Genomic DNA, 12,544 nt, shown 5'->3' with positions numbered 1-12,544 from the left:
CCGTTCGGTCGTCCCTTCGTCCGGCGGAATTCCTCTCAGTGTTCCCTCCAGTTGTGCATTGTTTAATTGGGCACATTCAACCCGTCTCTGGTCGTTAAGCCATCAGGTGCTCTCACATGCATGTTCATGTCGTGACGGTGCAGAACAGTGCGAGTGGGCATTTTGCGTGTGTGAGGAGGGGGCGCGGCTCTCGTCGCAGCTTTAGGTGTGTAAATGGAGGGGTGAGGGCTGCGTTGAAAGTTCCCTCAGAACGGCGTGATATTTTCCACAAGTGACGTCGTGGACCTTCCCCCATTGGATGCGGATCAGAGAGAGAAATAGCGAAGAGCAAGAAGAGCTGATGTGAAGAATAAGCAGAAAGGTAAAAGTAAACTGGGAAAGCTCGCACAAGGATGAACGCAAATATCTCGTGAGAGAAGAAGAGGCGAAAACTGGACGCAACACTTTGCCTGTCAGCGAACGTTCGTGCCTTGAAGGAGTTTTATGATCATGAGAGAAGGCAGAAACGAATGGGACAAGCTCGCATGAGCAGAAGACTCGAAGATTGAAAAGGCTCGTGAGGGAAGGAACAAAAACGGTTGAGGGTAAAAAAAAAGGAAAGTTTTACAAACAGTTGGTGTCGAGTTTCTGTGGAAAAAGAACACTCCTTCCATGAGCGTCATCTTGCCCTCTCGATCCTGTCGGCCACGAAGGATGAAGAGGGTGAATGATGGCACCTCATTGACGGTCTGAGGAGGAGGAATCTGAGGCAGAGGAGTGCGAGTCACCTATATCGCTTGCATATCTCTGGGACGCTGGAGAGGACTCACTCGTTGGGGACACGGCTGTTTGTCTCAATCGCGTCACTTCGCCACTGCCCATCTTACCCATCCATTTTCCTCTGCATTCTCTTTTATATTTGGACTGTGTGAGGTGAGGGGGAAAGGAAAAGGCTATTTTTCTTTTCTCCACATGTTACTTTTATGTTATTTTCAATTCCTTCTTATTTTATTCTTCGCCCCTGAGCGAATGATGGCCAAGTCTTTTGTGTGAGTAACATTGAACAAGAATATGTGTTATGGTTAAATCTGCTCTTATGTGCCTTTTTGCTGATAAATACTTGTTTTCAAATGATTGCTTGCTTGTGTGTTTTTAATAAATTGTTTGTTTTCATTTCCAATCTGTCTTGGTTGTCTTTTCCTTTATTGGTCCAACTCGGTGCACAAGTAGAGTTGAACGGGAAGTTGTACCCCAATAATTTGCTTTGTGAGCCAGCGCGCACACTGTAACGCTCAGCAGTATTCTGAGTGTGCGCTGAGGGCACATGACCCCAATTAGCTGGCAGTCCACAGGTAAGGTGTCACGCAAAGTAGTGTAACCCAGCCCGGATTGGCTGTTCGTGTTTGCCCACCAACTTGCTGGTGTGCGCAGTTATCTGTGCCCGGCGGCCTCAGGACCGGGCGTTCGACAGGGATCCAAGTGTTTCCCCTCGTGGCAGGCCTTGAACCCCGAATCCATGACAATATTATGAACATGCATATATGTATGTAAATATTATTTATATATATATATATATATATATATATATATATATATATATATATATATATATATATATATTATCCATGCCTGGTGTTGGCGCAGTGGTTAGGGCAGCGGCTTGGGATCCAAAAGGTCCTGAGTTCAAGCCCCGTTGGGCCACTGAATTAATACACCAGGGGGTTGACTCAGCCGGTCATCCTTCCGAGGTTGGCGAAATGAGTACCAGTATACTGGGCCGGTGTATACCCCGGTTAAAATAGGTGTACCATATCCCTGTGTTGTAAGAGGCGACCAGGGTTGCGTCAGGAAGGGCATCCGGCGTAAAACACGTGCCAAATCACTATGCGGATCATATGGATGATCCGCTGTGGCGACCCCTAACGGGAGCAGCCGAAAGAAGAAGAAGAAGAAGATATATATATTATCCATCTTGATCCTTGGGTTCTTGTCAAAAACAAAAACAAGACCCCAATTGCTGCCGTTGATGCGCTTGGCCGCTTATAAATGTCTACTGTGTTGTAATGAATGACGTGGGCAGCTACCACCAACATGAAACACAACTATTTTAATGTTCTCTTGCTTGGTTTACTTTTTGTTGAAAACTCTTTTTGTTTCCCTTCAGACCTTTCTACAGCAAGGGTTGCGTCAATTATTCGGCAACAGCTGGAGAAGGAAATGTAAGTCAATGTTTTATTAACTTGACTGTCATCAAACTTGAAATTAAAATCTAAGTCTGTTGGTTTTGTAAGTTGTTAGATTTATTTATTTTTATTTTTTACAAATACACCATTCTAAATGGTTTAGAATAACCCTATTTATCATTTGACTTTAATATTTTGCCTTTAAAGATCAGGTTGCGGTTCACCAAACATGTTCTGAAAATGTATCAATATGATTATATGTGCATTAAATACAGTAGACTACGCGTAAGTCGGGAGCGTGTAACTCGTCACTTCGCCTAAGTCGGCAGCGTCACAAAGTCCCGAATTTATCTAATGTTAAATCCCTTTGAATAAAATCTGTAAGTCGTCAGATGTTGTCCGTTCCCGCATAATGGAAACTCAAGTAAATTACCACGCCTAACTCGTCACACGGAACTGCTGCCTCGTGAGAAGCCAGCTTTCATGGAATCGTGATGCTCGCTCATTGGTTTATACCGCCAGTGATAGGCTATTTATAACTGCGCTGCGTTCAACTCAGTCAGCGCGCGTCCCACATGCATCTGAAGAGGTAGGCAGGCTGCGCAATGCAATTTCTGGCGAAGGAGTAATGGATCGATCGAGCTTAGTGTTGAAGTCCGATCATGGTTTTATATTGGCTTGTTTTGTACATCACTGCACTCACTTACACATAGGCATTGAGTGGTAGTCATCACCACGATGACTGTGTGTCATGTAATTTGTCGATGGTATATGAGTTTTCATTCCATTTGAAAACTCATTCCACATTCATTCCAATGAATGAATTCCAACAGCAATTCATTCCACATTTGTCGATGGTGATATACCATCACCGATGGTATATGAGTTGTCTTACAGTTGTTCATTATCTTTACTTTTGATAAACTGTTTCATGAATTCCATCTTTGCTTGATCACTTTCGAACTCACCAATGAACCCTCACCTATGCACCGAGGATTGTGTTTCCCTTTTGGTACAATAGCCGGCTTTGAGATTGTTGCGCCCTCTCACACGTACGTGTCCAGGCCACTTGCGACTGCATCCTTCACTCCACAGTCATGAATGTTCGCATATGCGCAAGTTGTCACACGTCTAAGTCGTCACTTTTTTCTCGATCCCGATGGTGACGACTTACGAGTAGTCTACTGTAGTTCAATGCAAAATATTGTGGTTGCCTAACTATTGGGAAAATTAATGAAATTTAACTCCGAAGTTGTTATTTCTCGAGGCTCTTGAAAAAAACAGCCGTGTGCCCATATTTTGATGGTGACGTCACGTTCTCCAAAACAAAGCGGAAGCTCACTCGCTCATTGAAGAAGTGTCCAGTTGAGCATGCCGTTCTTTTGCTTTTTTTGAGCTTGCAACTGTCTATATTGTCCTTTTTTATTTTGAATTGTTGTAGAACAAAGTTATTTGGATATTTGCACATCATGCCTCGTACGTGTGTCGTCATGTTTTGCGAAAATGGCTGTAAAACGGGTAATCGCTCCCACCGATTCCCGAAGGAATCAAACATTCGCCGGCAGTGGATAAGATTTGTACAAACAAAACAGGCGAACTTTCCCCCAAAGAAAATGGGTAAAGAGGATCCTTTAGATGGACTTGTCATTTGTGGTGACCATTTCACAGCCGAGGATTACGAAGGCAATGCAATGAGTGAGCTCGGTTTCAAAACAACTGCTCAAGTGAGACTGAAGCGTGACGCTGTGCCCACCATTCAGCCTTCTCCTCCTCAGCTGGCTCCTACTTCATCTTCTCACACTGTGTCACCTACGATTATTCACAATTTAGTTTTAATGCCCAATTATTCAATTAGCGCCAACGTATTTTGCCTTTTCGCAATGTCATCGCAAGGAAAAACACGAAGAGAAGAGAAAAAAAGAAAAGAAAAAAACACTTTCAAACAACCAACAACATTGTGTTTGTCTATAAATGCGCATAAGAAATCGAGAAATTATTAGAATACACTATCCGGAAGTCCGTACGTTGTAACCCGTTATGGGGAACGCGGCTGAGAATCACTTCCCCATCGGCCATGCCTACGCAGCAACGTGTCTTGTCATTGGTTGGTAAATAAATGGCCATAACTTGGGAAGCACTTGTCCGATTAATATCAGGACCCCAGCAATATACCTGGCAAGTTTCAATCAGATCGGACCAGTGGTTGTCGAGAAACAGCGGTCACAGACACACACAGACACACACAGACACACACACACACACACATTGCTGGAATTATAGATAGATATGCCACAACAGTCTCTTGAAAGTTGGGGTTTGTTCTCACTGTTCACTTTCGCTGGGGTCAAGCTCAGGTGTCAGAAAGACTTCAACGTCAAGGCTATGGTGTATAATATATTTGGGTCCATTATTGATTCATTCTATTTCTGACTCTTGAGTGACGTGAGGGTTAAAAATTATTATATCAAGTCACAGACGAATCAAACTTTACATTATTTTATGCATCAAACAAGAAAATGAAAATCTACAAACCAATCTGTCTGGTGGAGTCTGTCAGTGTGAACTGCCAGGCAGTCAGTCCTGTCACTTGCACACGAAATAGGCCGTTTTCTGGCACTTGTAAGTGGCTCAAATTTATATGGCTCAGGGCCAGAAACTCCATCTATTTATAATTCCAGCAATCTGTGTGTGTGTCTGTGTGTCTGTGTGTCTGTGTGTCTGTGTGTCTGTGTGTCTGTGTGTCTGTGTGTCTGTGTGTCTGTCTGTTTCTCGACAACCACTGGTCCGATCTAATTGAAACTTGCCAGATATATTGCTGGGGACCTGAGGATGTGCCTTTTCAAGGTTTGATATTAATCGGACAAGTGCCTCCCAAGTTATGGCCATTTATTTACCAACCAATGACAAGACACGTTGCGTGGGCGTGGCCGATGGGGGAAGGGAGCCGCAGCCACGTTCCCCATGACGGGTTACAACGTACGGACTTCCGGATAGTGTATTCTAGTAATTTCTTGATTTCTTATGCACATTTATAGATAAACACAATGCCCCAAGTTATGATCGTTTTCATATTAGACGGTGCATAAATTTCGGTAACATCAGAGTGAGCTGGTATGCTCCGAAACAGGAAGTAATTTTTTTCTCTCTCTCTTCTCTTCTCTTTGTGTTTTTCCTTGCGAAAAGGCAAAATATGTTGGCGCTCATGGAATAATTGGCCAGTAAAACTAAATTGTGAATAATCATAACTGCGATATGCGAACTTCCGGGCCACGCACGTACGGGCACGCGAGAGCGAAGAAACGGCCTGTGTGGTTGTTGTTTCTTGCTCGCGCTTTGAATATTTATTTATTATTATTATTATTATTATTATTATTATTATTATTATTTTTTTTTTTAACGGGCTTGAATATTTATTTATTAAATTTTATTTTTATTTTTGTTTTTTTACGGGCACGTACTAGTAGTATAAATTCCCATCATCCTCCGACTCGTCCTTGGCAATATCAGAAAGAAAACACTCTAATTTCATCGCCGCTGAAATCGCTCTCTGATTCCCATCTCGCCATTGTTCACACGGTTTCTGAATGTTCACGAAGTTTTCGGAGAACGTGACGTCATAGCATCTTCGGTAACTTCCGGACTGTTTTTCGATCACTGACAAAAGTTTTGACTTTAAAGTTAATTTTAGCATATTTTGAGTTTCAAATGTAAGAAAATAATTGCCCAATGATTATTAATGTGATTACAACCTTCGAATCACACGAAGTCATCAGCGACCCAAAACCTGCTCTTTAATTTATAGCAATCCAGCATTTCGTGAATTAAACTGAAAGGCCAATTTTCCTCATTATTGAAAGTGTTGATTTGTTTGAGACGAGACAAAAGAACCGAGGACCTTTCAGCATTTGGTGATCACAGGTAACTTTCAAATCAAACCTCAAGTTATTGCAACTTTTCTTCAATTGCTGGTCTCCACCCCATTCACCTCCCCCATTCCCAACCCAGCTCGACACTACGTCGTACTCTTCCCTCGGCGCTTTCCCTCCCCGAGAGTGAACACGCAAGAAAGCCAACATTCCTCGACCAAACAAACTCTCCGTTCTCTTTCCAGTGCCTTCCTTCACCACCATCATTTATTGAAACGAGCACTGTTACTGGAACTGGAATGGCAGATGTATTTAACTGGCTATCACATCTATAGCAGTATTTAAAAAAAAATTTTTTACATCTTTTGAGTAGTTGCGTTTGCTGTTGATCTTTTTTCTTTCCCAAAACTTTTATTTGCATGCCAGGCAACTGTGTGGCTGGAGAAATTTTTTTTTAAAAGTGTTATTTTCTCTTGCCAGTGCCTGTTCTTTCACACCATGCTTTGTCAGTTTTGAGATTGACAATAAAAACAATGGCAGTTACATTTTCACAAGTTTTTACTTTTCAGGTAAAAAAAAAAAAAAGTTTGCAAAGCATCCTTCCCCCCCCCCCCCCACATAGTAGTAGGGGACCCAGACTGCCATAGCATGCAAAATAAGGGTTGGAGGTCACACTTCTTGCTATACTTTGTTTGTATGTGTTTTTAGGTCGGTATGTCCATTCCTCATAAGGTTTCAGAGGTCTGCTCATCAGACACTCTTGCGAACAATTTCTGTGGGTGGAAGTTTGAAGATACGAGATCACCGAAATGAGCCAAATAATTAGGGGTAGGGGAAACTAAATTGAGTTTTTTTAATGAAGTAATTGTGATGAAAGTCATGCATATTAGGTATCATTGGAAAGAGCTAGGGTCAAGCTAAATTTTGATAATTTTTTTCTTTTGATGACGTTATCAATGATGTCACTAGAGGCCAAAAGGTCATGTATTTTTGCCAGAAGTCAAAATATGGGAAATCGTGATATAATATGTATTGTTCTAGCCAAAACAAAAGAGAGTGAAAAACACAAACACCATTAATATAAGAGTACATATACACTAAGTTTTTGGTATTAAGAAAAGTTACATAAGTACAATAGTTTTCATATTAACTCATTCTGACAAAAGTGCAAAATCAGCAAAAATGTCTAAAAATGTGGATTTTATGAAATACACAAGTGACTGCATTTTTTTTACAGTAACATCTTTAATAACATCAAATATTAGTACAATAAGGCTTTATATGCATTTAATATACGATCTAACCCTTTCATGGCTAAAATTAACCCTTTTTATTGTTTGAGTAATGGTTCACATATATCACATTCACATTATTGTAGCACTGGCAGCACATATATCCTGTGAAAGGTCGAGCACTTGTTCATGCTGTTTTGCCTCAAGCACAACATGGTCATCAGGACCAAGACCACTGTCTGCATCAGTCAACATCCAAGCAATGTGGTTGTACAAGTCATTCGGGACACACTTCAGTGCATATTCATACGATATATCCATGTTTACTTCTGCAGCATCCAGTTGCTTCAATCTCTTCCTTTCTTCACTGGCTATTGATTTAAGCTGTTTGCGAATGGCCTTTGCAGTATGAAATGCCTCAGAAGGTGATGTATGGGACTGTTGAGGTTCAGTGGCAGTTTTGTCAGTGTCAAGATCCTCCTCAATGTATTCTGATTCTTCCAGGCGATCTTTCAGTTTCTTAACTTCTGTGAGGACTGTTCCCAAAGCTAACTTGGAGGAACATAAGAGATTCGAAGTACCGACCTGGGGAACAATCATAATTTGCTCACCATAGTGGTTCTGAAATTGTTTTACAAGCGTATCACTGCGATATGACATGGCATGTTCCACATGCTTCTCATCCAATCACCTACAAAGCATATCATGCAATTGCGAAACAAAATAAATACAACAATCACTGAGCAGTTTTGCTTTAATAGTAGAAATAAGCCACTGAAACCCTTTTTCATAGACACTCTAAGTCTCAGTAGTGTTGATATCTGTGGGGCGTTTGTTCAAAAAACGATTCAAATACAACCTATGATACCTAAAGTCATTTGCAATCATGTCCGCACAGCCTACGTCACAACCTTGAATCAAATGTAGCATTCGTTCATCATTGAGTTCATTCGCTTTATTCCAAATTGATAACTGTCTATTCTTTGTGGCAACTAAAATCAATTTGCGATCTCCTTTTTTGTCTCTCACTTTACCACACACAAACCAGTTCGTTTTGAAATCTAACTTTGTGTCAAATTTCAATCGAGTAGATGTGCAGACGGGTTCTTCATCCATATTTGCAATGTTTGTTTCGACCTTAGGCTGTTTTTTATCAACCGTTTTTTTATTATTGTATGTACTTGGACACGAACTGTGAATCTTAGGAAGTTTCTTGAGAAATATGTCCTTACTGCTGACATCATCTAGGAGACTGCGAGCAACCTTGTCCATTTGATGGGATAAAGCGTACAGTAATGAGGGATAACCATTCTCTGTGACATTTTGAAGAATACACAATGTCTTCTTTTGACAAATTATACAGGAGTTATAATCTGTCCCATCACTTGGCGACTTCCTTTTCTCACCAATTCGAATAGCCCCTTCCTCCATTGTGTCGCTGGGATGTACCAAAGGTACATATACCTGAAGATGTGTGAAATGTAGTCGTTAAGAATCAATATACAACTATTGAAAAACTATGTATGGAGGGCAAAAATAATAAATGTTCAGTGCTTAATTCAACAAACAAGTTATCATTGGCCTCACGGGCCACCATACCATCGAGTTACAGATCAAATGAGATTATAATTTATATACTACAACATGTACTAGGTCTATAAGGATGCTACCTACATGACCTATATAGCTGCTGTCTCTCTTGCCTGTACATCACTGTAGCTATTCCTGACATCATCCATGTCACATGCCAATGACATGCATGCATGCAGGCCTACATTTTTTTCAGGCACCTTTTCAAAAGCTGTGCTATTTATGACTCGAATTAAGTTCATTCATATGCTTGTTTAAAACTACTTACCTTATGGTTGATATTAATTTCTTCCTGCCATTGTATGGTTCTGAATAATGGACTAAAGTGGAATTGAAAATTTTCTGAAATCAACACATGATGCCAAGGAGAGATGAATAGCAATTTACCTCCAATTACTGAAGTGCTTTGTTTAAAAAACATATGGTGGCCTGTTCAAGGGTACTGTTTTTTATATTTGCAACTACAACAATACATGAAGGCTTAGCTGTAACATTATGATTAATAAATGTAGGCCTATACTCTTATACTTGTGGCCTTTCAATGTATTTAGTTCCAGAATCACTCAGCTCCAGTTCAGGAAAGATAGTATGCTTTATTGAAATGTCTGAAACTGGCAAAGGGTTAATGAAGGAATGGGTTAATATACACTTCTGGTGAACAAACATTCATTCTGATATCCATTTATGAGTATGCAAATGCTTCACAAGCTTCAAAATAAAACATAATTGTATTTTTCAGAAAAAGCTGAAATTTGACTTTTTTTGCTTATTTTGCATATTTTGCATATCGGACTCGATGTGTTAATATGAAAACTATAATACTTATGCAATCTTTCATAATATAAAAAAACTTTGGATATATGTTGGCTTATATTAATATTAATAGCATTTGTGGTACCCAGACTCTCTTAGTTTGGTCACAGCACCATATTTAATATCACTAATACCCAGATTTTAACTTGCATCCAAAATCTATGACCTTTTGACCCCGAGTGACATAATCGATGACATCATCAAAATTTTATTAATGCCAAATTGTAGTGTGGGCCAACCCCTTCTCAATGATACCTAATATGCATGACTTTCATCACAATTACTTCATAAAAAAAACTCAATTTGGTTTCCCCTACCCCTAATTATTTGGCTCATTTAGGTGATCTCGTATCTTCAAACTTCCTCACAGAAATTGTTCGCAAGAGTGTCTGATGAGCAGACCTCTGAAACCTTATGAGGAATGGACATACCTACCTAAAAATATGTAGAAACAAAGTATAGCAAGCTGTGTGACCACCTTCAAATGTTTAGGGCTCTGGGTCCCCTACTATAGTAAACGTATTTATGTTTCTGTTAAGCTTTCTGCAGACATTACCCAAGCAAAAACAGCATTTTTCATATGGTGTCAGAATGGGCTGGACAGGATGGATACAAAAGGAAACATCGTTGGGTTCCTCGAATAAACTTAATTCCATCACATTATAAGTTAATGCATTCAGATGTGTTTAGCATGTGAAATTCACTTCTTTTGTTTACAAGATTTAAATGAAAAGTTAGAAATCCACAAACCTGAATAACAATATTGGCGCAAGCCATGCAGACTGGAATACATATGGAAGAGAAAGCATAGGGCAAGAGAGCCAGGGAAAAAGCTCGCCACATATACAGTAGATATTAAGAGAAAGCAAGCATCTTGCATGTTTAATGTGAAAGATTATATCAATGTGCAGACAAGTCCTTGCTTAGCTCCTTCCAAAGTTTGGTCTGCCAGCCAGTTTACTTTGGGTCCCCCTGTTGTAACTCAATTTATTTTACACTATAAAAAATGCCCATCCCGAGTGATGAGTAAACTTAAGTTATTGTTAATTGAAATTATTTCATGGACTTTAAAAATGTTAATTGTGTTACACTCTTGGTTTCTCTCAGAACCAAAGCTCTGAGCTACTATACCGTCCACTGCAATTTGGTGGTGAAACATCGGGTGGTGGAGGTTCAGTTTGTCTAAAAAGTGTTGAATATCCTGCTTGTGAAATAAAATTTGCCATAAACGTTATGCCTGTTCTCCTGTCTTTTCAAAAGTGAATGTTGAGCTTTTCAAATGCAGCGCGTGAAGCGGCCACCCTAAACAGCAGATTACTAATGCATGGACACACACCACCATTCACAATATACAATAGCTCACTTCCCTTCCAAGGAACTTCAACAAAGAAAGAGACTATTCGGCCCATGAAACCTGCGCAATGGTTGCCAACATATGACTTTCCTGTTTATTTTTTTTGTATGCTGAGTCAAGGCTTGTGGAAGAGCAAGAACATTGACCTTATCAGGACAAAAGGAACAGTGGAGAGAGTGGGGACACCGACATCGGAGTTGAAGGACAAAGTAGAGTTAGATGTAGACAAACAGCAGGGTGGGGAGGAATGGGGTGGACAGGATGGATACAAAAGGAAATGTCTCCCCACCCCACCCTCCCTCCTCTCCTCCCCCCCCCTCACTCCTGCCTGGTGGTTTGCCATTGCCTTCGCAGCAGGAATTTGGTGACTTTTATTTTTTAATCAAGTAAGCACTGACAACAAAAATCAGTGCCCATTTCTCCCATGAAAACAAAATATCAAAGTGCAAATGAAAAAAAACACAACAATATAAGTATATTGGGCTTTAAGATATTTATGTGCCCTAGAAAACTTTAGTCATGGATGATGTTGGGTGACCGGCAGTGGCATCTCGTAGGCTGTTCCCCACGCACACATTATTGCGGGCATATAAGAGCGATCGTCCTGAGCAACTGACCACTGACCACTCTCTATCTTGCCAGTAAGACCTTGCACAGCATATCTTCCAAAAGAGGCACTTGCTCTGGTGCACCTTATTGGAGTCAATGATGGAGGTAGTATGAAATTCAGAAGTGCTGGAGCTTCCTCTGTGCAGTCTGTATATTCAACCCAGGCCTGCTGCAGTTCTCCTGTGTGGTAGGAGGTTGATATTCAATTCCTGTGGAGGTGCCTTAATATGTACAGCATGATGTTTCATATCATCCAGCTTCTTAATATGCATGGTACTTGCAGACATCCATGTGAGAGGAGCATACTCCATTGTGCTCCAGACATGGGCTTTGTACATTCAGGCTCGGCCAGGTAGATCCAAATATGGAGCGATGCTACGAAGGATACTCACTCCTTATCCATCTCTAACGGCAATGCAGTTCAAGTAAGATTGGAATTCCAAGCTCCAGGAGAACCTGACTCCAAATATGTCCATCTCATGTACTAGCTGAAGGGGATTGCCACCCATAAAGAGCTCTGGAGGCTGCTCACTAGGTAGTCGTCAACTGAGAGACATGACCGAGCATTTCTCAGTCGTGAATAGGACATTTCATTTCTGCCCCCATTCGCATAGGACATAGATTTTCCACATATCTTTACTCAGAGAAATGATGGCATTCTCTTCATCCAACAGGCAGAAGATGGTACTATCGTCGGCATAGAGGCAGGAAGGATTATGCAGGTTGTCGCACAGATCGTTAAAGCAGACTAAAAACGAGGTTGGTCCAATCATCGATCCTTGTACTGATGCATTTATTAGGGCTTCAAGCATGGCTGAAGCTCTATTGAAATCGTTAGTATTATTATTATTATTATTATTAACGGCGTTTTTATGTTCTACTGACCGATTTTGTGGCGGATCTGGAGGGAAAACTGTT

The 12,544-nt window shown here is 40.6% G+C and overlaps 1 protein-coding gene across 1 annotated transcript in view; it reads left to right on the top strand.

Moving 5' to 3' along the window:
* SRPRB (SRP receptor subunit beta) overlaps nucleotides 1-10,897 on the top strand; it is a 34,167-nt gene extending 23,270 nt beyond the window's left edge. Inside the window, exons 6-7 of the mRNA XM_085865627.1 lie at nucleotides 2,144-2,198; nucleotides 6,168-10,897. Coding sequence (XP_085721753.1) covers nucleotides 2,144-2,198; nucleotides 6,168-6,363 — 251 coding nt within the window. The 3' untranslated portion in view covers nucleotides 6,364-10,897. The remainder of the gene's footprint in view (nucleotides 1-2,143; nucleotides 2,199-6,167) is intronic.
* Nucleotides 10,898-12,544: the final 1,647 nt, after the last annotated feature.

Source organism: Eptatretus burgeri, chromosome 2, assembly GCF_056783735.1.
Source record: "Eptatretus burgeri isolate ZD-2024b chromosome 2, Ebu_testis_v1, whole genome shotgun sequence".
NCBI classification, from domain to species: domain Eukaryota; kingdom Metazoa; phylum Chordata; class Myxini; order Myxiniformes; family Myxinidae; genus Eptatretus; species Eptatretus burgeri.
This window is presented reverse-complemented; position numbering and strand designations above follow the sequence as displayed.